We start from the raw sequence: 27,903 nt of genomic DNA on the forward strand, positions 1-27,903 counted from the left end.
AGTCTCTTTATTATATGCCTCGTCGAAATATTAAAAATATATTTTGTCAAGTTTTGTCAAGTTTCTTAATAAATATGTCATTAATGTTTTGATACACTAAGTAAAATTATATAAAAGTCGTATTTTTATCTAAATTAATCGTTTATTTTGTAATTAATTGTAAAAACTTAACTAAGAATTTTAAAAAATGGTAGAAGCTAGCAAATTGCAGTCTGTGAGTCACAATGAAAAAGACAAGCGCGTCAAAATCCAGGTTAGTTTTATCCGCAGACTTTATCATTGTTAAGTATTATTACTAGAGGAACCGGTGAACTTTGTATCACTTTCCTTCTAATATAAACCTTCCCTGGGCTGCCACGAATATTTCAAGACTAAAATTAGCCAAATCAGTTCAGCCGCTCGAGCTCCAGTTTTAGCGAGACTCACAACATTTAAAATTCATTTTTATTCAAATAGATTTTTCTAAAGTGAAGTATTCGATATCATATGGACGAATAACTTATGTTGGCATTATACAGGCGCAGTCTCAGCCTGAAATATAACGAATGGTAGTAGGTATACAAAGCGCGATTAATTAGGAATTTCAATAAATTCTAACATGTTTAAGGTCGAGGGAGAAGCGGAGATCGGTGAGGGAGAGATGGGGAGGAGAAAAATGAAAAGGTTCCACCTGCCCGAACTGCCGCGCTGGTGGCAACCTAAAGTTATACAATACGCGTGAGTTGCTGACATTCATACTAATGCTAATGTACGCCATATACGCGACGGTCTACCGGAGAGGTCACCTGCAGCTCTACCATGAGTTTAAAGCTATAGTATTTATCGATACTCCATACCGACTACGTAAATATTTAGTATGGCAAATTTTCAGCGCCTCTAGCGGTCACTTGCAGAACTAAAATCGCCATACTAAATATTTACGTAGTCGGTATCGAGTATCGATAAATAATATAGCTTTAAACTCATGGTAGAGCTACTGTGCAGTTATGCCTGCGCTGCTGTCACTCGAAAGAAATTATTTTCGATTTTGCGCCGGTCGCCTGCGCAGGCTCAAAAAACTGCACAGGTCTATTCCCACATACATTCCGGTCTACCTGCGCAGGCAACCTACACAGGTACGGACCTCTCCGATAGACCGTAGCATGTATGGCAGCCATTATTATACACGAAGCCACTGACACTCGACAGAAACTTCGACACTAGTGTCGATTGCGTCCAAACTACATCTGCAACTAACTGTCGCGGCAGTGTACATGTCGCAGCCGACTGGTTTAAATAGCCGTTCAATCAAACAGCTAGCCATTTGACTGAACAACGCCATTCAATCACACGGCTTTACGTCGTTTAGTCGACTTGTTGACTACAGCGTTCAACACTACAGCTAGACGACGCTTAGTCAACTGGTTTAATGGCAAATTAACTAGGGTGACTATTAGTTTAATATGTAATTTGGGAGAATAGGAACACTTTTTGTATTTTTAAATTGAAAGATTATTTTCGGATTAAGTTTAAGGGCTGACCAAAAGTTTAATGCAATAAGTAAAAATAAAAAATTCTAAGGCGTGTTTTGTGACGGTCGCCGGCTGCTACCGCAGCACAGTCACAGTTCTAACCTAATCTACTTTTGGACTCTCTGGATTGTGTTTGTTTTTGTTTTGGCGCGGGGCTGCACCCCCCGAGCCCCCCTTTTATCTCTTTAATAACACTTGTAACTTTTATTAACTACTTTCTTTCCGAAAAACAACCATAAAAACCAACAAACACCTGCTAGTTGCCGCCATATTGTAAATAAAACGCACCTAGCGCCGCAGTGGTACGCGCTGAACTACTTCAATTAGACGGCGGCTTTTGAATCAGCTGTAGTGTTGAACGTTTTGAGCGACTAAAATATTCAATCTAATAGACGTGTGATTGAATGGCGTTATTCAGTCCAAGGGCTAGCTGTTTGATTGAACGGCTATTTAAACCAGTCGGCTGCGATATACACACACAGACATTCCATTCTAACTTTCTTTGTTTTCTAAGTTTTTTTCCTTAAATAAAGATATTTATTATTCTACTGAGTGTTTAGTGTCTGGCGTCGTCGTAAGGGTAGTATCCTTACCAAAAAATATAAATTATTATCATTATTATAACTGCAAAAATGTGTCTGTTTCTCTGTTTGTCTGTTACCTTTTCAACCCCAAACGGCTGAACCGATTTTGCTGAAATTTGGTACGGAGATACTTTGGGTCCCGGGAAAGGACATAGGATACCCTTTATCGCGAAAAAGTGTACGGTTACCGCGCGATATACGATATAATTTTGGCGCAATTGTTTGCTTCTATTTTAGTTTCGGTCTAGCAAATTTCATTGTTGTCAGTTGAAACAAATATTGACTGTAGACACAGAGTGTACATAGCAACAGCGAGTCAAACTGGGTACAATAATTAAACATAAATAACTGTCTGATAACGCGGTCACGTGAGCTATAAATTAAAATTCTACTTTGAAGTCAAATAGTTATTGATAGTGGACCCGGGCATTACGGTCAGCAGCTGCAGAACAAACATCATTTTACGCTTAGCCCTCTTGGTTTTTGACACAGTTTCTTTATTCTTCTAACTAGTTGTCCCGCGCGGCTTCGCCCGCGTAAATTAGGAAATTCACCCGAAACCGTACATTTTCGAATAAAAATAGCTATAAATACTCTTTTCACGTGGTCTACTCTATATAAGTGCCAAATATTGCTATAAAAATTGCTCCAGTAGGTCGTGAGATAAACCCTTTCTAATATTTTCCCCGTTTTTACCACATTTTCCTGAGTTTCTTCGGTCGTATTAGTCTTAGCGTGATAATATAATATAGCCTATAGCCTTACTCGATAAATGAGATATCTAACACTGAAATAAGTTGTTAAATCGGACCTGTAGTTCCTGAGATTAGCGCATTCAAGCAAACATACTCTACAGGTTTATAATATTAAGTATAGATTTTTTTAAATTATCGCTTGACAAACTCGAGCCTCGATCTAAAAGACTATGGAAAGGCTCATAATCATGGGACGATGCATGGTATAATATTATGGTAGTGATGATGATGATGATGAATGTAATTTGCATAGTAGCATATGCTTTCCGTTCTTAAAACAACGCCGAAACTCCCAAACTTGGTTCTATAAAGAATCAGGAGTTCTCTCAGCACCTTCCGAACCACGATATACCAGGTATACCTCGGTGCAAAATCTTACTTGTTTGTAGCATATGCTTAGAATACTTCTCACGAAACCGAAGTCACCACATGTTTCCCCATAAATTTTGAGGAGTTCCCTCGATTACTTATGGATCCTTCATCAGATCACCACTTTTGTGAATATAATACCAAATTGGGATGATACCCTACATACCAAAAGAAAAATTTTGAAAATCGGTTCACAAACGGCGGAGTAATCGTTGAACATAAGAAAACGAACATAACACCTCCCCCATTTTTAAAGTCTGTTAAAATTGTAGCCTATGTGTTATTCTGATGTATAAGCTATATTATTGTAAAGTTTCATTAAAATCCGTTCCGTAGTTTTTGCGTGAAAGAGTAACAAACATCTATACATCCACACATCCACACATCCACACATCCACACATCTATACATCCAAACAAACTTTCGCCTTTATAATATTAGTAGGATAGTAGGATAAAAATATGCTTCTCTTATTTTGGTATATTGGGGCCGGGCGCAACCACAGGGCGCAACCTTTGATTTCAGCTTTTTTTGGTTTCGTGAGATACAGGCGAGTTTACATTTACGTAAAATGAAGTCGTATACGAGAAAGAGAATAGTCACCTATCCAAAAGGGGCAAGTTATTGTTTCAAATAATAACAAAACATAACTTTTTATTATTCGTTGCTAAATTTGTGTGTGCTTAGTTTTAATTCCTTCGAGGGACCTCCCTTCCAGGATAAAGTCCACGCTCGTATCATGTCAGTATTATACTTATACAATATTATAGTATGCGAGATAATTTAAAATAACTCGGTGCAATAAATTTAAATTATGTACACTATTTATAGCAAGAACGCGTCTCATTTATTTATATCGTACGGACTTTAATTCAAGTTTACTCGCTACTCATAATATTATACACGTTACTCATCATACGTAATTCTTTCATTATATTGGTAAATATATCTTGCTATATTTTGGTGTCAGCCATTATCTATACATCTATACATATAAATAAAATTGGAGTGTCTGTTTGTAATATTGAAAGAATGAATGAATGAATGAATGAATGAATGAAAATACTTTATTGCACCAAAACAAACATGACATACAATACTTAATAACTATAAGAGTAAAAAGTACAAAAGGCGGCCTTATCGCTATAAACGATTTCTTCCAGACAACCCTTATTGTAAAGTAACAGTAGTAATAGATGGTAGGTGACTACATAGACAGCTAAGACTTAAGAGTAAACTTTTTAAAATATATAAGTAAATTACAAATACATACATACATATATAATATACATACATACATACTAAATAATACATAGGTACAAATAATAAATAGAAATAATACAATATAGGTAATTATCAGTTAATATGGACTAATTGTGACAAAAAATGTTCCTTCACGCCATTTTTAAAAACGTATGAGGACTGAGCACGTCTCAAAGATGTGGGTAACTTGTTCCACAGACTGACAGCACGAGCTGTGAATGAAGAATCATAAAATTTTGTATTACGAGTGGGTGGTATTAGTGACAAATTAGTGTTTCGAAATGTTTTAACATTGTCATCTAAAAATGTAAACCTTTCTTTTAAGTAGGGTGGTGTCTTAGGGTCTTATAAAATACTGTATAAACACGACAGTATATGAGCATTCCGCCGAAGTTGGATTGGCAGCCACTTGAGTTTGACACGAAATTGGGAAACGTGATCATACTTTCGCAAACCGAAAATAAATCTAATGCAGAGGTTTTGGAGGCGCTCAAGTTTATTTAGCTGCTCTTCCGTTATATTTGTGAAGCATATGTCTGAGTAATCGAGTATGGGCAATATGAGTGATTCTGCAAGCAGGATTTTAGTCGGGATCGGCAAAAAATTCTCTCAACGCACTCCACGCACCAAAAACTCTTTTCCTGGTCTTACTAATGTACTTGTTCCAAGACAACGTTGAGTCAAGATGAATGAAAGATGAATGAAAGGTTTTTAACGGTTTGCGAGAATGGAATAATTTTACCATCAACCATTACAGGACAAAGGTTATGAACTTGAGCCCTTGTCAGAAGCCCTGGACTGCCAATGATAATTGTTTGAGATTTGACAGGATTAATAACCAGTCCACGAGACTTACACCAAGCGCAGATACTTTTAAGGTCTTCATTAGTTCTTGCAATAGCTGATGGCAAGTCATTAACAGGTGCGTGAAGATAAATCATCAAAGGTCATCGGCATACATGTGAGAGCAGGAGAAAATAATTATTTTTATTATGTTATTAATAAAGATACTTAACAATAAAGGTGATAAGACACCGCCCTGAGGGACTCCATCCTTGACTGTTGACCACTCAGAGGCGTCATCCTCGACCACAACACGCTGTTTACGGTTATTCAAATAGCTCCGGAACCATCCCACTACGGTAGGGGAAAAATTCATAGAGACCAGGAGTTGCAGGAGAATATCATGATCAACGGTGTTAAAAGCATTAGTAAAGTCCAACAGTGTTAAAATTGTCCATGGCACGACGAATAGAACCGTTTTTTACTAAATGCATATGAATGTGTATAGGGTACAGACACCAAAACAAAATTTTTTACAATTTTTGTCTGTATGTCTGTCTGTCTGTCGGTCTGTCTGTTTGTTCCGGCTAATCTCTGAAATGGCTGGACCGATTTTGACGGGACTTTTTTAGGCACACAGCTGATGTAGTAAGGAATAACTTAGGCTACTTTTTAACCGACTTGCGAAAAGAAGGAGGATATATTATTTCACTTTTTTATAAATGAACCTTAAAAAGGGGATTTTTATTCTCTTTTTTTTTCTTCATTATCTTTGTTATCACATTTTGCTGACGCGGACGAAGTCACGGGCAACAGCTAGTTTTATACATAAAGTTCGAGGTGTCACGACTCACGGCGTTTATTGCCAAACTCCAAACTCCTCTGACGCTAGACTAATTTTGACAAAATTTTGTGTGCTTATGTGAGAAGACCGATATAACGTAAGTATATACAAAAACAACATTTTTCGGGTCGAATAATTATAATTTTAATTACAATGGGCCTTGTATAAAATGTATTATTTGATTACATTTACTTCTTCCTGTTAGATACTGAGGATACCGTAATCATTTGGCTCAAAAAACAGATGACATCACATTTTTCGTTATCTCAGTGATGTGCGTGTGTGTGAGTTTATTTGTGTACATTAATTAATTGATTATAGATTCAAGGCGACGAATTTGTATCGGTGAGAGATGCTTATTTTTTGCCCTCGACAATATCGTTGTAGACTGTTCAATTATGTCTGATGTGAACCAATAGCTTCAATTGTTACCACATGTAATAGATAATGATAATGATGATTCCAGAAACTAATTAATTATTTTCAACCACTTTAATATGTAATAATGTACAGTCTGTCGAGAAAGTGAAGAAATTAAAAAGTGGCAGCATCGTAGTGTCATCCCTTTTTTCTTAGATTGATTTGAAAGGGATGACACTACGATGTTGCCACTTTTTAATTTCTTCACTTTCTTGACAGACAGTATTATCGTTGGTGATTTTAACCCCTATGTTTAGGGAATGTTATTATTCGACAAATTTACTATTCGAATAATTCGAATATTATACAAAAGTTTTCGAATAATTCAAAAAAATTTGAAAAATGCTGAAAATTCTGAATAAAAGTAACAAAAAGCTTCGTACAACGATGTACAGCCTATTTTGTTAATACTATGAAGTAAGCAATCCTTATTTTTACTTTTATCAACATCAATCTTTGTAAATGACATAGTTAATTTTTATTGTTAAACATTTTAAAAATGTATATTTTAAGGTTACAGCTAGGCAATAAAAGGAAAGGCTGTAAAGTGTAAAACGTTTTCGATCGTAGCACCTTTTACTTTTCTCATGCTTAGTTTTGCTAGGCAGCAGTTGAAATTTAATAATAATATGAATTATGATATTCGATGTAATAATATCTGTTCATCAATACTAAGTATTACTAAGCCAGCTCACCCGTCTTTTTGATATTTTTGATCCATGTTTACCTGGTTCACCTAGTCGGCTTCACCTGTGTCAACGTGGCTCGAAATTATAAAAAAGGGCCACTAGAAAACAAACACCACAACAAAGAAAAAAATTGCAATAAAGCCCAGGGGGAGGGTGAAACAATCCTAGAGCTGGTGACTTTAGTAACTTGAAGTTTGATAACGCCAATAACATGATATTAAGGAGCCATTGACATTTTTTGATACTGTACTAAATGTTTCAATTATTAGTCGAGGACTGCGGCGGTAAAGCAAATTTTATCAACTTGTCGAATCATAGATCACATATCGCGAGCTTCAAGCGAGAAGGGCGTATAAAAAATGATCTTTTGTATTTTAACTACATATTTTAAAACTCTCAATATTGCACTTACATCTATTCCCTTCTTAAAAATGGAGTTTGTTCCATATACACCCTTCTGGCGTCATACCTCAATCGTGGGAATCGCAGTTCAATCGTTATGCGACAGCCGGGTGCCGCTAAGGGATTGATGGGTTAAAGCCCGCGATATACAGGGTGTAACAAAAATAACTGATAATACTTTAGGGTGTAGACGTGTTCCTTGTAGAGAGTTCACCGTGAAAGTAGCAGCGCTGGAAGACCAAAATTTGTTTTTCACTTTTGTATGGGGAAACTCGTGACGCTCGGGCCCTTGCCCATACAAAAGTGACAAAAAAATTTCGTCTTTCAGAGCTGCTACTTTCACAGTCAACTAACTCTCTACAAGGAACACGTACACACCTTAAAGTATTATAACTTATTTTGGTTACACACTGTATAGTTATCACGGTAGACAAAAAATTTGAGAAAGTTTGAAAGAAGTCAATGGATACAGATCGTGGGCGATCATTACTGACGATACCTACTGAAATCTATGACTGAAAGGAGTTTATATCTTCATTTGCATGTCTTTAGGCAAAATAACGTCTGAAACATAGTCAACGGCGACGATGAATGGTCGTATACTCATTAGTTAGACTACACAGACAGATTTATATATTATTATATCATTAAAGATGTAGAATATTCATAAATAATATTATTTTTCTGAAATAAACTTAAATATGTTCTTATTCCATGTTAATTTTATGTTTGATAGCATTTTAAACTAAAATAAAAAATATTTTTACTATTCGAATTATTCGAAAAATAATTTGCCGAATATCCGAATAATAAAATCGTCGAATATTCGAATAAAAAGAGTATTCGAATATTCGAATAACATACCCTACCTATGTTATAAAAATATTAATAGTTCGAAACTACGCTACGAAGTCGTAGACGTAGGCTACGAAATTTCGTAGGCTTCAGCTACGTCGCAGCCTCAAGGTTTTCATCGGTAAATAATTTCAAAAACTATGCCACTTGTTAGTTGTTACCACAAAAAGTCTAGATTCTTCTCTTCAAGCTTAAATAATATAATATTTATTCTCAACTTGCTTTTTACAGCAAAGTAACGAAACGAACGAACGGACTTTTGCGCTAGTTTCACGGAATTCCAAATCGAAATTCCACATTAGGAAATCGAATACGGTAAATGTGTGTGTACCAGCCTTGTTGTCTAAGAACCCAGTTCTTACTAGCAAAAAAATAAAGAGCGATAAGTAAGGCCTTTCATATACCTTATGTAACGCATAGACCCTGAAAATAGGACGTGGAACGAAATAGACTTAATTTGGCGTAATCTTAATTCCTTCACCGGGTGACCCAGATGGCACCACCACCGCGACCGGGTCATCCCCCGGCCTTTGCATTACGCTAATAGTCTAAACTTTTTAATCTACTTTCGTGCGGGTCGCCTGACTTTGCTTGTAGCTTTAGTTTTTTAGTGCACCTTAGCTCGTATAGCGGGGTGTTTTATAGCTCTTTGTTCGATGTAATAAAATAATAAAGGGTATAAACGAGGTTCAGGCCAAAAGTCTACGTAGCTGGTTAGCAAAAAAAAACGGGTAAAAGTTCCGGCGGAAGTTCAAACAAAGCAGCTGTAGTTTCACCGCGGCCCGCGCGGAAGAAAAAGAGGACATCGCTTCCCCTCCCACACCACGCTGGCAGTCTACTCTCCCTACGTGTTACGAATTCGAATTCGATCAGCTCACGTGTCCTGACTCCTGACGCAAGTTTAACGTTTTTACCAATCCCAAAAAAAGTGTACAACGCCATCAAAGAAGTTTAATTATAACATCAATTTAAAAATAGTTTAGTAGTTTTGCTGACGAAGTCAAAATGATTTTTCTCACGATAGCATCAATTCTCTAGGCCTCACTGCAGGGCCTAGACTTGTATGGAGCGTGAATTTGCTCCTTTACTGTACACGTGCGGCATTGAAGTTTCGAGCTTACTTCCTCAAGTCGCGAGTCGCGAGCTCAAGAGCGAAACTTATCAAGTTTTGAAGGTGTAAACATCACTTAGATAACTTTATCACACATATATCGTTTGTTTATACATTTAAATTAAAAATATAAACCTTTTAATTTTAATTGGAATATAGGGAATCACGCGTGTCAGGTGTTAGGGGACAAGATTAATGTTCGCGTGCCGACACGTGGGGTGTTTGGCGTTGCTAGTCGGGCCCCCGGCGGCAGTCATTGCACCTTGGGGCGCGCGCGGGGCAACATGCAGCAGGGCCGGCACTGCTTTAGGGCCGCTTAGGGCGCCAACGCCTCAGCGGTCGACCAATTCGAGCAAGCGTCATAATCCAATCTCGCTCCATCGTACCTTGCCTCGGCATCGGTAGTAGGGCTTGAGGATGCAGCGCGCCACTTCCAACGCGTCTGAGGGTTTCTGGACCACCATCGAGCTGCTGGCTGACCGCGGCCGCCGACACTCGAGTGGGGATCGCGATGACGTCGTCACGCCGGACCCCCCACGAGCCAAGTCCACGATCAGGTGGGGTTTTTTAATTAATAAAAATAGATTGACTCTAACAAAATATTAAATTCTGATATCAATAATTTTCTTATTTTCAAGTATATCATCTACAAATTAAGTATCAAAGTAAAGACACAAAAATATTTTAGATAGGTTTACTTTTGTTATGTTGCATGAGAACTGTACATTGTCCTTTTTCTGAACATGAAGTACTTATGTGGATAAGTAATGATTTGGTTTTTTCTTGGTTCACAAATTACCTCTATAATCTTACTCTATTGTAGTGATAGGAAATGGCACGCGTTTAATTAGGACTTAGGTGATATGGAAAGCCGAAACGTTATAGCATCGATGAAACAGCAGTCAGCGTTTATCAATAATAATATAAGGGCCTGTTTCACCACTTACTGATAAAGTGCCGGATAGGCTATCCACAACATTTGACAGATTCTCCATACTTTATCTGTCAAGTTATGTGGTGGATAGCCTATTCAGCACTTATCAGGAAGTGGTGAAACAGGCCCTAATAATATTATGTTTACTGTAAACAGCGAGGTGCGGTATGGGACGCGCGGCGTGCGGCGCGCGGCGTGCGGCGCGCTAGTTCAAAGTGCTCGTCGATAGTAGGGCGGGCATTTTGCGTCACAACTCACATGACTTTATCCGTTGTATAATATAAATATTTTGCCCAAATCAATGCCATTGTTTTTGCATCTCGGTAATTAGAGATAAGCTTCTAGGTTTCGATAAGAATTTCCTCTTAGCAGACGTATTATTTACTTACTGAGAATTATTCGCTTATTGTTAATTAATATTTATTACCTTACAATTTACATGATAAATCGATAATATTACTATGGATTCTAGACTTTTGATTGAGAACGAATTACATGCGTTATTACAAAATACTGATTCATTTTCCAGTCGTTTGTTGATGATTCACTCGATTTAACTAGAACATAGCTTCTCATAACTGTAAACACTTTGATTTGATATTGGCCATATAAACCTACGAATCCTGACTCACACCTACAACTTTGTAAATTTAGTGATTTCAGTAATAATTTAGACTTGCTGCTTACAGCCTACAAATTCTAATTTATGAATTATTGTGAGTGAAAAATATCAAAGCAATAAAATATACTAGAGATCGCCCAATGGTCGAAATTCGACCTTAGTTTCAACGACATTAGGACTACTAACTATATTTTGTAAAAAATATTGACTTTATCATATTTTTTTCAACTCTTGTCTCTGGGGACTCAGCTGATCTTAGACTGGCCGTGTAAGGATTGTCTAATAGTATCGATTCAATAAAAAAAACTATAATCCATTTTCAATTTGTCAACTTGTTGTCAACAGACTTCAACCATAAATAAAAGAGTATAATACGTATGTATAGGCTTGTCACTCAAAAATCTGTCATTTTTCCTAGTGTGTGTGTTGTAGTGTGTGTAATATTTTGTATGTTAAAAAAATGTATGATAAAAGCATAATTTCAAAATAATATTAGCTCGATGCACTCCTTCGCCATATAAACTATAACAGTGCAAAATTTCATTCACCTACGTTTCCCCATTTTTCGTCAAAAGGGATACAAAGTTTTTGGCTCACGTATTAATATATAGATAGATAATATTTAAAAATTAAAATCTGTGGTTTTTTTTTGCTTATAATTTATAAAATATATACTTAATTATAACTATCTAAAAGAATAATATTAAGCATAAAATTAAACACATTTTTATAAAATAATTAGATAAAAGCAAATAAAAAACTATTTTAAACAGGAAGCTCTTAAATCTTATTCTGTTTTATAACTTTCATAAGATCACAAACAACGTTGAGAACATCGTTTTAAAGTGTATAATCCATCTTTAAACCCAAACATTATGAAACGAAGTATATTATTTTAATACAGATATTAATAACTTCCATTATTTTGAAGCTATAAATTACATTGGCCGCGTTTCGGAGCATTAAAATTTTGCGAATAGTTTGGGTGTCGCAGACGGATTGATTGTCGGTACATCGTCACTACAATACGAATATAGACTTACCGGAGACATACAGCAAACGAAACGCTTTTTAACCGACTTCCAAAAAGGAGAAGGTTCTATGTTCGGCCGTGGATATTTTTATCGAACGCAATTCTCTTAATACCGGACAATATATACTTAAACTTAGGAGTTAAGTTTCATATTGTGTTGTCATAAATGTGCAAGCAAACTTAATGCTCCCATTTTCCTAATGTTTTGGAATTTTATAAATCATTCGAAACAATCTGAAGTGACCATCGAAAAAGTATAATTTGTGGAGAACAACTTGAGTAGTACCATGAGTAGCTGATAGCAGTAGAGCAAATTACATGGTAATAATTATTACTGATAAATATAACAACGCTTTTACTTCGCACTATTGGACACGATTTCGCGTATTACAAAAATGCTTTAAGTGCTTTAACTCTATCATGTAATTGCTTCGTCAATTACATCTATGTCTATGCCTCGTAGTACACTTACGTAGCAGTTAAATAGAACGAGTATTTAAGAAGCGTTCCGGCGCGTGACGTATGTTTTATGGATTTTAAAAATATCACAGTTTCGGTTTTACTGCCGACAGCTTTATTTAGGCGGAGTTCAACTACTTGAACATATCTATTCGTTTCCATAGCTCTAAATACTCTCGTATTTGTACACAAATATTTTGTTACCGGAATTCGGTAAATATATATTGTATGTTTTTATATTCCACCGTAGAACACCAACAATCCGATGCCCAGTACAAAATTATTAGGTTACATAAATAAATTGCGAAATAAAATTATCAAATCTAGTAAAACTTTGGTTTATAGTCGGCCCTTTAATATCGAGTATAAATGTACAAATTATATTATTACAGGAACACAAAAAATGTATATCAAAAATATCTAAAGCTACTCTACAATTCAATAAAACGAAGCGGAGGACGAATAAGAAAACTCTGTGGCTTCTGAATTACGGATAGATTCAGGGCTGTATTATAGGAATTTATATGATATATTTTTTCAAAGCGTTAACAAAAATACTCGGAGGGTGATTTTTTATCTTGTGACAGGCGACAGTAACGCATTAGGTAGGTGTTGACAGCAGATTTTGCACAATCGAAATATATAATATTATGCTCTCTTTTAAATATTTCGTATCCTGTTGGACTTTCGTTATGGATGTCAGTTGTCACGGATGACGGAGTCGCGAGAGGTGCTCGCTTCAGCGTCACCTCTGTAACATGACGTCACTTGTGTAACACAAGTGACGTCATGCCGCTCCTGTGTTAATGGGGACAGATATTGATATTAGGAATAGTTGTTGAGCACACCGTATTGGATTATATAGACTTAACATTACTTAACACCCTGTCCATCCAGAAGCTGAAAACCAAAAATTCTTCGAGTCGTGATTAGTAAATTACACACTTTAATCGTCTATAAATCTCTCTGATAGTTTATTTTCAGACTCAGTCTTAATTCTTAAATGTGTAAATCGGTCCTGATTTTATTGCGGTGTGTTCCCAAAAGATTTCCGTTTAAGTCATCGCTACTTTTTAACGTAAAAGGTGCTCTTGTTCTGTGTTCAGACAACTCCAAACGTTTTCCCATTTCCAACTTTTAAATTGCCACGGAATTTACTCTCCTTGTAGTGGATGCCGGGCTTAAAAAAGTATGTTCATAATAAAAAAGCTTGTCCTACCTCTTTTGCTTAGTATATCCGTACTTAACCAGGGTTAAAATAACTATATCAATGTTTAGGTATTTAAATATAGTTTAACGTTCATTGAACACTGAAATCTTGAAAATGAACATTTTTATTAAATAATAATTAATACCCAATTTTTTTTTTCGAAGCGAAACAGATGATTGACAGGCAAACTGTACTAATTAACCTGTAATCAAATCGTAAAAATAATAATGGCCGTAGGTCGTTAAACCGAGATAATAAAATAACCCTCCCGACCGATACCTGCCGTTTGAGGACAGATTAGGCAAGTCGTTATAGTACTGCACTGTTACAAAGTACGTGGGTTACACTGAAAGTGTTTAGAACTAGCCAGTTAAAAACATTACTAATGAAAACTTTTTTTAAATTACAATTTTAGAACTCCTTAGTAACATAATCTGGTATATTACATTTATTTGTCGTTTGTTTTGGTGAATTGGCGGCAAATCTAATACTCTTGTTACACGTGACAATGAACTTAACGCGAGAAAATTTTCAGTTAATGATTTTTTATGACTTTCGTTGTGGGCTTACTCAATAACAAAGCTTTGATAGGCTGCTGTTACCATTTCATAATGAAGCCCCATCTCGTGTCACTATTTACAATTGGTTTAACGAGTTTAAACGTGGATGTAGCAATCTCATTGATGATCCGCGTGCGGGACGTCCTTTAACAGCGACTACTGAAGTTAACATTAGTGTTGTGCGACGCATGATAGACGGAGATAAAAGGGTGAACTATCAGCAGATATGGGCAAGCCTAGGCATTGCTATGAGTCAATTTAAAAAAATAATACATGAACATTTAGGCGTCAGGAAGCTTTGTACCAGATGCATTCCCCATACTTCAATCGACACAAGAAACGCCTTCGCATGGACTGGTGTCGCCAAATGTTGGATAAGTTCAACGGCGGTGACTCAAATGCTGTATTTGACAACCTCACAGGTGATGAAAGCTGAATATATTGCTACGAACCCGAAACCAAAAGACAATCAGCTCAAGGGGTGTTTCCTTTCGAGGTTTGGCCAACTAAGGTAAAGAAAGGAAGAAGTCAAGGCAAAAAGATGATTGCCTCATTCTTTGGTCGGAAATGTAATTTTGCGACAGTTGCGCTAGAAGATGAAAGGACAGTTACTGCAAAATGGTATGTCAATCACTGTATGCCTGTCGTCTTGGAAAAATTTCGACAGCAGCGCCCTCGAAGCAGGACACTCCTTCACCACAACAATGCTTCAGCGCACTCCGCGAGACGGACTGTTGAATATTTGACTATGGCACGTGTTGAGATATTGAGTCATACGCCATCTATATGGCGCCCTGCGGCTTTAATTTATTCTCAAGAAATAAAGATAAAATTCGAGGTACTCGCTTTACGAGCCCTGAAGATGCGATGAAAGCGTACGAAAATGCCACAGAAGAGAAGCTAAGGAAGACTGGGCCAACTGTTTTTTTCGGTGGTTCGATCGAATGCGACGATGTGTAGAGAGGAACGGAGATTACTTCTAAAAACAATTAAAGTATTTTCAACTTTCTACATTAAGCCGTTTTTCATTTTCTAAACATTTTCAGTTTTACTTAGGTATTATAATTGGATAGAGGTCTGATAATACAAGGAAATTTTATTTGATTACATAACTATTATATTTATACATAACTATTATATTTATAGATCTTGTGAGTTGTGTGTAATAACTTACACACAACTCACAAGACACATATTATCCAAACTTTTTTTTTAATTTACTGTCCCGACACATGTTGTTTTGTAGCCCCTACAAAATATCTACCTCTACAATTACTATTTTCACCGCAATTTCTCAAAATTTGTTTAGCGTTTAAAAACTTTCCATAAACTAATACGATACCACTACCTACTTTAAAACCAAAACCTACCAAATTGGTTCGCTAATATAAATTGTCTTAAATTTCATTAAATCAGAAACTGTAACGTTAAAAATATTTTTTTCAAGCTGAGAGAGGCACAGAGATTCAGGCTTCAGCACGGACGTCGGACGAGACTTAATGTCCCATTCAGAGACCGCGAATCTAAATTAATGAAACTGTCGTCCTCTGCGGGTATTAAGAGATCTTTATTATTATTTATATAAAAAACTGAAACTTTTACGGTCCCAACTAGAACTTGTCCAAAAATTTTTTACCAAACTAGAAATTGTTTATATTTTATTTACAAATTTTTCGTGCTACTTGGATGATAAGTACCTTTTAATTGATGTAGGATGTAATAAGTGATAAATGTTTCGATTTTCAATAGAACGGAACCCTTATGGTCATATCTATCTGTCTGTCTGTCCGTCCGTATGTCACAGCCACTTTTCTCCGCAACTATAAGAGCTATTTTAGTGAAACTTGGTAAGTAGATGTAGTCTGTAAACCGCATTAAGATTTTGATACAAAAATGGAAAAATTATTAAAAATTTTAGGGGTCCCCATAGGTACAACTGAAACAAAAAAAAATCATCTAACCTATGCGTGTGGGGTATCTATGGATAGCTCTTAAAAAATCATATTGAGTTTCTATACCGTTTTTTTTCTAACCGGAATTGTTTTCGAGAGAGACTCTTCCAAAGTGGTAAAATGTGTCCCCCCCCCCCCTCTAATTTCTAAAGTAGGGGGTAGTCTAAAAAAATGTATGATGTACATTACTATAAAAACTACTAACGAAAATTGGTTTGAACGAGATCTAGCAAGTAGTTTTTTTATACGTCATAAATGGTAAACCTTAATTCAACTTTCATTAAATCAACTTAAATATAAAAATAATATCAAAAACCTTTTAATTTCATAAAAATAAACCTTATTGCTGCTGCGGAACCCTTCATGGGTGAGTCCAACTCGCACTTGACCGATTTTTCTTAATAATATCTTTACAATTAGGACTGTTTATTATACAAACCTTAATAAAATCTTACAGTTTTACAGTCCTATTTTATATGGATTTCACCACTTTCTGATAAAGTGCCGAATAGGCTATTTACAGCTTTTTTTAACAGATTCTCCATACTTCATCTATCAAGTTAAGTGGTGGAAAGCCTATTCGGCACATATCAGGAAGTGGTGAAACAGGCCCTTAGTCTTACAATCTTAATAAAATCTTACAGAGCTGCACCATGTGACCGAGTGTAAGTTATATTTGGCACATAGCAATAACAAAAACTGCAATACTTATTTTTAATGCGAAATTCCGATAATTATCATGTGCAAAACATTGATGATGAAAAATTAAACAATAGGTATCTGGAGGTTAACTTTGTTTTAACTAATAAAAGATAAAAATGATTTTAATACCGCAATCAATGTCAGAGTTTTAACAGATGTAATCATTTACCAGAAATATTTGATGTCAGACTAAACTAACTTGTTGTTGTTGTTTAACTAAAACAAAACAGAGATGTCATGTTTTGGTAATAATTTTATAACTACAGCGATTCTTCCAAGATAACTTTCATCATTTATGATGTGTTTATAGTAAATATTTTTAAACTTTTGAGAGTAGGGCTATATTTAGAGCGTACCATTGAAATCATTCTTCATCTCTTGACGTTAACACCAGTGACATGAATCATTTATCAGCATCAGAGTGTGAAATTCCTTAGAAAAATGTTATATTTCATACAACATATTCTCAGAAAAAAACCAAACAGTAGACACAATGCTAGTAGTGGGGACGAAATATGTATTTTATAATATACCAGATGTTACACGCAACTTCTTTGCGGCTTTTTTTTTCTCATGCGGAAACAGTATATTTTTCTGAGATAACAACTATATTGTCATTTACTGGACCCAAAATATCTCCATACCGATTTGGATTAAAATTAGTTTTACCGAACACATAGACAAACCTTCGTTATTACAATACTATAGTACGCATTAACAAGCTTTACATACTAATCGTCACTACTTGTGAATAAACCCACATATTATTTTTAAAACATGAAAGTAAAAACTGCACTACAATGTTTCAGGCGACAAAATATCGTACCCATTTATGTACAAAACTGCCGAATAACGATTCTTGAGTCATATATGAGAGCTTCAAAAAGTTGGAGTCACGGTATATAAAGAAGCATTTCCACTGCGTATAACGTTTTAACTAAGTTTTTCTAAAGAAAACTTCAGGCCTCAGGGTATCGATCAGTACAATTTATTATATCAATAGTTAAGTAAGCAACAAAACAATGACGGAAAAAGATATGAAAACCCGTTTTTAGTAGAATTATTTTCTTCACCGATCCTCATATATATATATATATATATATATATATATATTGCTCTCTAATCCAAAGTAAAACGATCTATTTGAATTTCGTCATATTTAAATAGGTGATAGTGTTATAAAATTCAAAGTTCTTTATTCCAATGATCTAAGGTCTGGTCCGTATAGAATGTAAATAATATGTATGCTATAAAATGTAAGTGACATTGTTCAGTTCTTTTTTTTAATGAAATAAGGGGGCAAACGAGCAAACTGGTCACCTGATGGAAAGCAACTTCCGTCGCCCATGGACACTCGCAGCATCAGAAGAGCTGCAAGTACGTTGCCGGCCTTTTAAGAGGGAATAGGGGAGGGTAGGAAAGGGAATAGGGTAGGTGATTGGGCCTCCGGTAAACTCACTCACTCGGCGAAACACAGCGCAAGCGCTGTTTCACGCCGCTTTTGAGAACGTAGTATTTCTCCGGTCGAGCCGGCCCATTCGTGTCGAAGCATGGCTCTCCCACGTCTACGTTCCTTCGCAATCCTTCAGTTAGGGGTGTGTTAAATTTCCCTATAGTTAGATGAGAATAGTATCACTATCTTCCGATCCAGAAAAGTAGGTACATGAGCAGTTGCCAATGTGTATGGCTCGCTATAGGGGCGCTCGTACATGTGGTGTCAGCGGGGCCGTGCCATACCGTGCCAGGCCGCTGTCGCCCTAATGAAGGTCTCAACTATGACACGAGGGTCCCAGCGCCAAAACTACTACGGAGGAGGCATCCACCCGAGCGACAGTCTCTAGCCCTAATTCATTTAATTGTTCCGACAAAACGACTTCGAATACTACGCAGCAGAAGCGGTAAAATTATATTATGTGTTTCAAACTATATCGTAAGCTAGAAGTTATAATGAAAATTAGGGCCATGTATCTCTTTGTTTCGGTGAATGGGCGCGGTCCTTAAAGCAATTTCCATTTTTTTTTGTGTCACTTTCTTCTTTTGATCTCCTTTTCCCCTTGCTTTGTGCACCTCATGTCTGCACTTCTTTTTCCATTTTCCTTTAACCTTCTTTTTCCCCCAGCTTCGCGCACCCCCACGTCCGGGCGCGGCTGGAGAAGCACATGGGCTCCAACCTGGTGCGGCTCACCGACAAGACCTATATGAACGAGCTGGAGGAGAGAATACGGGCCGTCAATGAGGAGAACCTCCACAAGAGAATATCTTCCAGAGTCGTGAGTATTGCGCAGTTCTTTGAACCATAAGACAGTGGTTCGTAAATCACATTGGCGAAATGATGAATTCATTAATCAAGTCTAATCAAAATAATAAAATGTCTCTCTTTTGGCTATTTGAAACAAAGTTAAAGAAATGTGCTATATCTTAGTGATCTTTGGTGAAGGTTCTCTTTTTTATTCTGTCAGTCCTTATAACTATGTATGTCTGCATCCCGAACTTAGTGTCTATTTATTTATTTATTTATTTATTTATTTAAAGATACACCAACAACATATTGTGACAACATTAATAACTTAAAAACTAATACATTTTGTTTTGAACTAACACAATAGCTAATTACAGGCGTATGCAACTGTTTTAGAGGTATTTGCTCCTTTCATTAGTGTCGTCGTTACCAAACGATAGAACCGAGTTTCATCTGTTTCTTTTTTTATCCTTTTTTTAGCTTGATGAAATGGAACGGCTGAAACGTTTAATCCTAGTCGGAAAGACGCCATTGAAAGAATGTCCTCCGGAGCTATTTCACCACCCTGTGTTCGTGTTCTGGAGGATGGTCAATAGGGAAGTGGCCAGGGCGTCCAAGAAAAGGGCTGATGCATACTATAGGAAACTGAAAGCTTCGCAGAAAATTGATCAGGTAAATAATTTCTTCAGATATAAACAATTACTCGTAATTCATCATCAAAACATTGAGAAAACAGCAAAGGGATGATTCACAACGAGAAAACCGAGAATTAGAATAAAACTAAATATTGTTATGCGCGTTCTGACGGAAACGGTCAACTTCCAGAAAAAAAATATCAAAACGTATGTCAACTTTTGTACGTTAACGATACTTTAGGACTTCTATCCTAAAACTCGTTACAGGGTATCGACGAGGAGGTGGAGTCCGTAGCGACAGCTGATGACGGGGAGCAGCTGACCCCGGAGCAGCTGCTGGCCAAGTGCCGGGAGGAGTTGGAGCTGATGAAGCAGGTGGACATCGAGCACGGCATCCGCTTCACCGACGAGCAGTACTCACAACTCAAATACGAAACCAATGACGTCAAGACTTTGAAGAATCTAACGGTAAATGATAAAAATAATATTGTAACTTACGAATAATAAAAACTGTACCTCTATTTTATATGACTTATGAGGGCCGGTGTTATAATCTATGTACTTTCGAAGAGGGTTATTTATTTCTCTTATTCATTAAAATATTGTCTGTTGGGTAGAGTCAGTGAATGATGTTCTATTGCCCGCGTAGCACCAAGCTCGTAGTGCTACGAAACGTAGCTTGGTTTTTTGTGCTATTTAAAAAACACTGATCATGAACAAAAAAATTAGTCTTGAATTATTAACTAACGTGTTACGGTTACGTAAAATCTATTTGTTAGTCTATTATTAGTTTCTTTATTAAACAGTCTTAGATTATTAAATTAGCAAAACACACGAACTTATAAGACGTACTTATACCTAAAAAATTAACTAATCATAACTCTTTACCCGAAGGGCTCTACTGATAAGTGATAACATAAACCAAGGTTTATATGATATAGGAAATTTTCGTGTGTGTTTACTGGCGGAGGGCTCGTGGGCCGCGGCGGACCGGCGGTAACCGGCCGCGGTGTCAGTCCCCTAACCTTTGGACGGTGATGATAGCTCTACACGCGTGCAGTCTCCGCTATAATGTATCATGGAAACGTGATACGTCATTATCATGTTTTCCTGACATGACTTTGTCTAGTCACCGCCAACGTTGGATATTATAGAATTTAGATTGTTTGAAACTAAAAACGATCTCGAGTTAGCGGTATAAATGTACTTAATTTTGCGACGGAAATACGACAAAGTTTTAAAAAAGACATTTTTAAAAGTAAGAATAGAATAAAAATATTATAAAAATACTTAGTTAAATGAGAAAAATACATATACTGTACTCGGCGAAACATGGCGGTATCGGTCATTGACTTGTAATTTTCTATATTTGTATTACTATATTATTATAAGACTAAATTTTAGTCTTGATCTATGATTGTATATTTAGCCGTATTACATTACGGCTAGCCGTTATAAAAAAAAAAGGCGCCGTTTTGTAATGCGGCGTGTCGACGTTTAGCCGGATTGAATGCGGCTGAATAAAAAACCGCCGGAATGCATTCGGCGCTATACATCATTCAATACGGCTAGCCGTAATGTAATAAGGCTACAGACAATGACATAAGAAGTGTTTCTTATGTCATTGGCTAGAGACTAGTCGCCTTTTTGACAGTTTTAGTTTCGTAATTCGTTTCTTAACACTCGTGGCGCTGCCCGTGTCACAGATTAATATATGAGAAGTAATTAATTGCGTATGCCGTTAAAAAATTTGGTTTGCAAGAAATAACAGCTAATAAATCATTTTGTCAGCATACAAAGATTTGGTTAGCAATAATTAAAATCACGTATTCTGTAAATAATCATGACAACGGTCAGCAATTTAAACACATAACTGGCAGCGAGTTTTATTATGTATCTGCAAAATAAACAGTTACTCGGCAGAATAATTACTTGGTCGGCAAGATTATACATTCGGTTAGCAGAGAAAACATTTCAGTATTTTATTTCATTTCATTATTAATTTATTTATTTTATTAATTAATAAAGACTTATCAGAAGGCCTACTTACCACGGATACCGAAACGGGGGGACGGGGGGGGTGCAGTCCCTGCGAAAGGGTGGCTCGGGGGGCGCAGCTCCCCGCCAAAACAAAAACAAACACAATCTAGAAAGTCCAAAAGTAGGTTAGTTTAGGTTAGAACTTAGACCACAACACAGAGGGAGCCGAGCGAGCGAAGCGAGCGTGCTGCGGCAGCAGCTGGCGACCGTTATAAAACAAAAGGGGCGCAGCCCCCCGCCAAAACCAAAAAATAAATCCAGAATTTTTTGCTTATTCTCTGAGTGCTTACCAAAATTTAATGAAGTATAGGCCACTCATTGCAGCATTGTTTTATTTTGCAATCATGGTCACCCTATAACTTACGTAGGAGTACGATGCGGCTAAACGAGGGCCGCCTTATTGAAGAACGTATCGCAATTACAATCCGGCTAAACGTCGACACGCCGCATTACAAAACGGCGCCGTTTTTTAAAACGGCTAGCCGTAATGTAATACGGCTAAATATACAATCTGCCTGCGACATATACACCGCGATTGACAATGGAGTGTCAGATGTTGTCAATCGTGGCTTCGTATAGAAAATAACAAGTTTTTGACAGTGAGTCAATGACCGCTACCGCCATGTTTCACCGAGTACAGTATAGCAATTTCAAATTACTAACTATTCTCAATCTTCACAAATTTTCATTAACTTTTAATGAACGTTTATATTAATGTTCTGCTGAGACATGAATAAATCTCAAAATAAGTAGCGCAGACTCTAACATTTTATGTTTTATCTAATTTTGCAACCCTAAACTCTTTAACTCAAATTCAATAAAAATGTCACACTAGCTTTTGCCCGCAGCTTCGCCCGCGTGGAATTCTGAGGAGGACATAATTTCAGGAAAAAAAATCATGCGAAAAACGTGAAAATAACTTTTTAATAAGTACATAAAATATAGCCTATGTCACTCAGGAACACACCATCTTTCGGTGTTATTTTTTTTGCAAGTTTACAGTAGTTTTAGAGATTACCTCCTACAAACAAAAAAACAAACTTTACTTCTTCATTATATTACTATATATTACCTACTAGAAGCATGTAGAATGTAATGTATGTTGACAGTAAATCGAGTTTAAACCGGTTAAAACTTTGTTACAAATCTAAACGAACCGAGCAGCGCCCTAACCTTGCACCCTACCGGTCCGATTAACCGTGATTTTAACTAGACGTACGTGTGTCCCTAGTCTCTACAGTCTACACGTTTATATTTCGAGTTCAAAACTAGGATTGGGTTAATAATCGAGGTTATATTAAAATGAGATTTTAATAGGCGCACAACGCGTCATAATCATAATAATCATAATCAACGCGTCGGTGATCAAAATACTGTAAATTATGATAAAATTATCTGCAAGGTGTCTCTTTATATACAAAGCTAGGTAAAACTATCAACAAGTAAATGAAAATGGTAACTTATAAGATTTTAATAAATTGTAATTCATTTATTTTCAGACCGTTGAAGAATTGTATGCCCTGGCCGACAAAATCATTGGAACCAAAAAGCAGGACATGAAACAGGCAGCGAAAGAAGCACAGCAACACAAAGAACAGCAGGAAGCAGTACAACAGGATAAGGAACAGCAAGATACAGCACAAAAAGAAAAAGACCAGCAAGGCAAAGTACAGCAGGATTGAGTTCTGACAGTTAAACTGTGGAAGTAGAATTTTTGTAAATGAAAAGATTTTCCATATTTTTAAGAGATTCGTAGATTTGATTGTTTAAAACTTTTAAAAAAGCACAATCTTCGATCACTGACAATAAGTAGTAATGTGATTTCATTAAAAGTTTTAATATTATTTTTGGTTTAATTAAGTATTCACTTTTGTGTTGTCGTGTTAACTACATAATATTTTAAACGCGACAAATCATACAATAAATAAGTGTGAAAAACCCCTCAAAGGATTTTGATTATATTATAGACTTTGTCTAATTTTAATGTGAACTGTGATCAATGATCATACAGTTTATGAAATAAAGAAGCTATGGTAACGTACAAAATATCCAGCTTTGATATGAATACAAAATAGAAACGATTATCTACCGATCTCGATAGTCCTTGAAACAAGGGTAACATAAGAGGCTATTATAGATTTATTGGCGATACCCCTCCTTGTTAATTTTTAGGGTTCCGTACCCAAAGGGTAAAAACGGGACCCTATTACTGAGACTTCGATGTCTGTCCGTCTGTCTGTCTGTCTCCAGGCTGTAACTCAAGAACGGTAATAGCTAGAGAGTTGAAATTTTCACAGATTATGTATTTCTGTTGCCGCTATAACAACAAATACTAAAAACAAAATAAAGTTAATAGTTAAGGGGGGCTCCCATACAACAAACGTAATTTTTTTGGCTTTCTTGCTTTACATCAATAATAGCAACAGGTAGGTACTTGATTTTTTCTCAAACTCCTTAGTTTTATGTGTACTTTAATATTTAATAATAATATTAAAATAAAATATAAAATAAAGGGGGCTCCCATACAAAAAAAAACAACTTTTGGCCTAATTTTGTTCTATAATGGTACGGAACCCTACGTGCGCGTCGGACTCACTTAACCAATTATTCACATAAACAAGATAATTTTTCTTTGGCTTTGGTTATGTTTGTTACTGTTACGATCATTTTTGTAAACGTTTATAAACAATCTAAAAATGTTGTTTTATATAATGCTAAGTACTCACATGCGGTTTTGCTCGATAGTTTTACTCCAAATTAAAACAAAAAAACTCACAACTCGAAGGCTCGCATCGAGCCGCTTGCAGGCTCGCATCGAGCCGGCTCGATGGAATTAAATATATCGATTTAGAATAAAACTATCGAGGAATGCTGAATGTGTGGACGAAATCCCGAGCCGCGGGTTTTGCTCGACGTTATTGCTCGATCGAGCAAAACCGTATGTGAGTACTTAGCATTATAGATCAATATTTTTAGCTAAAGCTTCTATTTTATTTTCTACCCAACGATTATGCTCTATCTTCTGATTCAAAGTAGCTAGCCAAGCTACTTTGACTCTAAGTTAAGTAGTTGGTACTATTAGTGGCAAGCCAGGGTTAAAAGTTAGATAACGATCGTTGTGTAAAATATCGATCAGTGTGATAATAAAACAAAAAAGTAAAAAAAGGTATAAAATATATTTAAATCGCCTATAATCTATACTTAAATTATATTTCATACATTTTAACTTTTACCGAAATTACAAAAGGTATTTTACAGCAACCTCAATTACAGTCCAAATATATTTATAAAAAACCAAAATAACAAAAAACAAAGGTTTTCATGAAGTCAGAATATTATTTGAACATACCAGGCTGACTATTATAATACTTTACCTACTTGTAATTATTTGGTAGCACTTGTGATGAGTATTCGCTTACAACTATTACAGTTTGAGAGGAATATAAATTAGGTATCTAACTTATTTATGAACAGTGGAATGTATACCAAAAACTTAATCATACCAATGCGTTGAACAAAAATTAAAAAAAACTTGATTATAAAAAAGTTATTGGACATTTTTTTTTAAATTTAAGCCCCACTGTTGTCTATTCTATGATCTAAAACTACAGGTAAAAGCCGATGTTACAAATGGCTCTTCGGTTTTCTGCGGAGCTGCGCGTAGATGAGCCCCGCGGGCTTGTCTATGGGCTGGTAGATGTAGTGGCGAGGGTCGCCCTTCGTCACGTTGGCGGGGAACTTGGACACGTCGATGTTCAGGTAGTGCTTGTTCGGCATCGTCATTCTGATCCAGGTTATCTGTTGACAAAGGAGGCTGTAAGTAAAAATTGCCAGCAGAATCGTCAAGAAATCAATTTGTCTCTCTTAACGTCGAATAAAAGCTAAGTAATGCTTCTTCTCTAATGTCTGCCTCTAGGGTCGATGGCTTGGTTTATTTAAACATTAGTTACGACCGGATATCGAGCCGGAGCGAACCAGATTCCAGTGGCGAGGTATTCCCAATAGTTGCGTTGGACCCTTATCAATAAGCAATTATTGGTCGGTTCGGGATTTATCGCCGCACGCGCTGAATATGGAAGCCAACTCGATTTATGTCCAGAAGATAGATAACCCGGCCGGCTCGGTATAGACACAATAAACAAAGATATCGGTACCGCCACCAAAACAAACTTAGAAACTAATTTATCCATCAAATTGAGTGTTCCATCAATGCAAATGAGGGTAAACAGAAGTCTGTGGTGTTGGAGATTTGTTTACGAGGAACAAAGTTCTTAAGTGTCAAAGTTTTAGAGGGAAAACACATGACTCTTTTATCCTATTCGTCCTTTTGTACTTTGTCAGCTTACACCGAACCGAAAACAACTGATAAGCAATAATTAGTGAACTCATGATAATTATTGTATTGGTGCTCAAAAACTTATAGTATTTAATTAGCTTTATATTTCAAAAGATTTTAATTTAACATATTTTTAACATGGCTATTGGATAGCCAGTCAGGTCTTTTAAACAAATATTTTTGTAAATATTTGTTTAAAAGATATTTTATCAAAGCTCTTAGCAACTTTGTTTAAGTGGGACTTCAACCTAAATTATGGTTTGTTTACTGTTTCCCCTAATATTACATGGATTTTTATGAAAACTATTAAAACTTACTTCAGGTACGTTTTCTAAAACAGTCTTCTCAGCTTGATACAGCGTGTGCTGCACTGAAGGTGAGTAGACCCCCGTGTCGGGGGGTCCCGCAAACTTCTGTAGTATCGCCTCCTTCACCGTCAGCCACGCGTTGTCGAAATCCGCCGTCCTCATGTTGTCGTACGTCCACTCTGCCTCCACCACCGTACTGTAAACCAACATTTATTTTATTCACTGATCCAAGAGATCCAACTGGTACATGGATGAAATAAAATTTTGAAATAATCGATACACACCTAAATATTCTCTCCGGAGCATCACCCAACGTTGTGTACTCGTCTTGGACAAAATCTACGAAAGCCGACTGTGTCGTTTTCAGTACGCGTAGATCACTCAATCCAGATTTCACAACTACGGCATCTGCAAAAGTATATTTATTAGAATCTCGTAATTTGGTATTATAAATTTTACAGTTAACTGAATTATCTGCCGACACTCACCATGCCTCACTTGTGAAACTTCACACCACCTCGTCGCCGTCGGCGAGAACACAAACGCGTGGTTGTGGGGCGTGCCAGCTTGTAACCTCTCCCAGGGGTACTCCACCACCCGGCACTTCGCCTCCGTCACTTGTTTGTACGTGTACAGGAAGTGATTCACTACAACCGCTCCGAACTCCTCCGGCGTCTTCACCCCGTGCTTCTTGGCGAGCAGGTACACGGTGTTCTTCTGCGAATCCGTCGCGACGACGTCCTTGTTGTCGCCGACCACGTACGGGGACTCCGACGACAGCTTCAGCTCCGTCGAGACCTCGAACTCCCTGATGGAGTGGTACTCGTCGTCGCGGTGCACGTGCAGGAGCTTGACGGAGCTCTTCCCGTACCCATGGTCGCTGAGCTCGAAGCGCCCGCCCGTGTCGGCGGCGGCCGTCGTCACCGGCTTCACTCGGCTCGTGTTCGCCGCTTCGCCTGAACTCGTATTCGAGGGTTTCGCATAAATTCTGAAATTAATTTTATGAATTAGTTTATCTACGGCGAATGATTTCAGTATAAAATATTTAACATAAAATATTATGAAAAACCACAAAAATATTTAATAATTTACACCAGAAAGAAAAAAATAAACAACAATTCACCTGTTAGTGCTAGTCCACGGCATTTTGGGTAGTTGGATTTACTTTATTTTGAGTGTGTGTAAGAAACGCCTTCGGCCCATTAAACTGAGGAGACTGCCGCTAATTCATAACGAAAGCTCATTTATATCGGTGACCCGCGACCTCTGGTATCACTGACGAGCACGC

The 27,903-nt window shown here is 36.8% G+C and overlaps 2 protein-coding genes across 4 annotated transcripts; one reads left to right on the top strand and one right to left on the bottom strand.

Moving 5' to 3' along the window:
* Positions 1–141: 141 nt before the first annotated feature.
* On the top strand, positions 142–23,815 carry LOC121727562. 2 transcript variants are annotated; one of them, XM_042115453.1, is made up of 6 exons: positions 142–253; positions 608–717; positions 19,177–19,327; positions 19,777–19,968; positions 20,199–20,399; positions 23,471–23,815. In XM_042115453.1, the coding sequence occupies exons 1-6, from the start codon at positions 188–190 to the stop codon at positions 23,651–23,653; spliced, it is 903 nt and encodes a 300-aa protein (XP_041971387.1). In that variant the 5' UTR covers positions 142–187; the 3' UTR covers positions 23,654–23,815. The 2 variants fall into 2 exon arrangements, with proteins under 2 accessions (XP_041971387.1, XP_041971397.1); XM_042115463.1 differs by lacking the exons at positions 142–253; positions 608–717 and adding an exon at positions 10,003–10,142.
* Positions 8,116–27,896, bottom strand: LOC121727552 (uricase). Of its 2 annotated transcripts, XR_006035691.1 has the most exons (7): positions 27,739–27,896; positions 27,104–27,603; positions 26,900–27,023; positions 26,625–26,811; positions 25,528–25,769; positions 17,603–17,606; positions 8,116–8,128 (listed from the first exon to the last, which is right to left on the bottom strand). XR_006035691.1 is itself a non-coding variant. In XM_042115437.1 (5 exons), exons 1-5 carry the CDS (start codon positions 27,759–27,761, stop codon positions 25,596–25,598), a joined length of 1,008 nt encoding a protein of 335 aa, XP_041971371.1. In that variant the 5' UTR covers positions 27,762–27,887; the 3' UTR covers positions 25,491–25,595. The 2 variants fall into 2 exon arrangements, 1 of the variants encoding a protein (XP_041971371.1); XM_042115437.1 differs by lacking the exons at positions 8,116–8,128; positions 17,603–17,606 and having other exon boundaries at positions 25,491–25,769; positions 27,739–27,887.
* Positions 27,897–27,903: the final 7 nt, after the last annotated feature.

The sequence above is a fragment of the Aricia agestis genome, chromosome 1, assembly GCF_905147365.1.
Source record: "Aricia agestis chromosome 1, ilAriAges1.1, whole genome shotgun sequence".
NCBI classification, from domain to species: Eukaryota; Metazoa; Arthropoda; class Insecta; order Lepidoptera; family Lycaenidae; genus Aricia; species Aricia agestis.

Excerpts from the sequence above, each read along its gene's own strand:
- LOC121727562 (XM_042115453.1), top strand. The coding sequence starts at position 188 with ATGGTAGAAGCTAGCAAATTGCAGTCTGTGAGTCACAATGAAAAAGAC. Across the intron at positions 718-19,176 it reads CCTAAAGTTATACAATACGC|CTTCGCGCACCCCCACGTCC; the intron begins GTGAGTTGCTGA and ends TTTTTCCCCCAG. Across the intron at positions 19,328-19,776 it reads AGAGAATATCTTCCAGAGTC|CTTGATGAAATGGAACGGCT; the intron begins GTGAGTATTGCG and ends TCCTTTTTTTAG.
- LOC121727552 (XM_042115437.1), bottom strand. The coding sequence starts at position 27,761 with ATGCCGTGGACTAGCACTAACAG. Across the intron at positions 27,604-27,738 it reads CCGTGGACTAGCACTAACAG|AATTTATGCGAAACCCTCGA; the intron begins GTGAATTGTTGT and ends AATTAATTTCAG. Across the intron at positions 26,812-26,899 it reads GCTCCGGAGAGAATATTTAG|TACGGTGGTGGAGGCAGAGT; the intron begins GTGTGTATCGAT and ends GTTGGTTTACAG.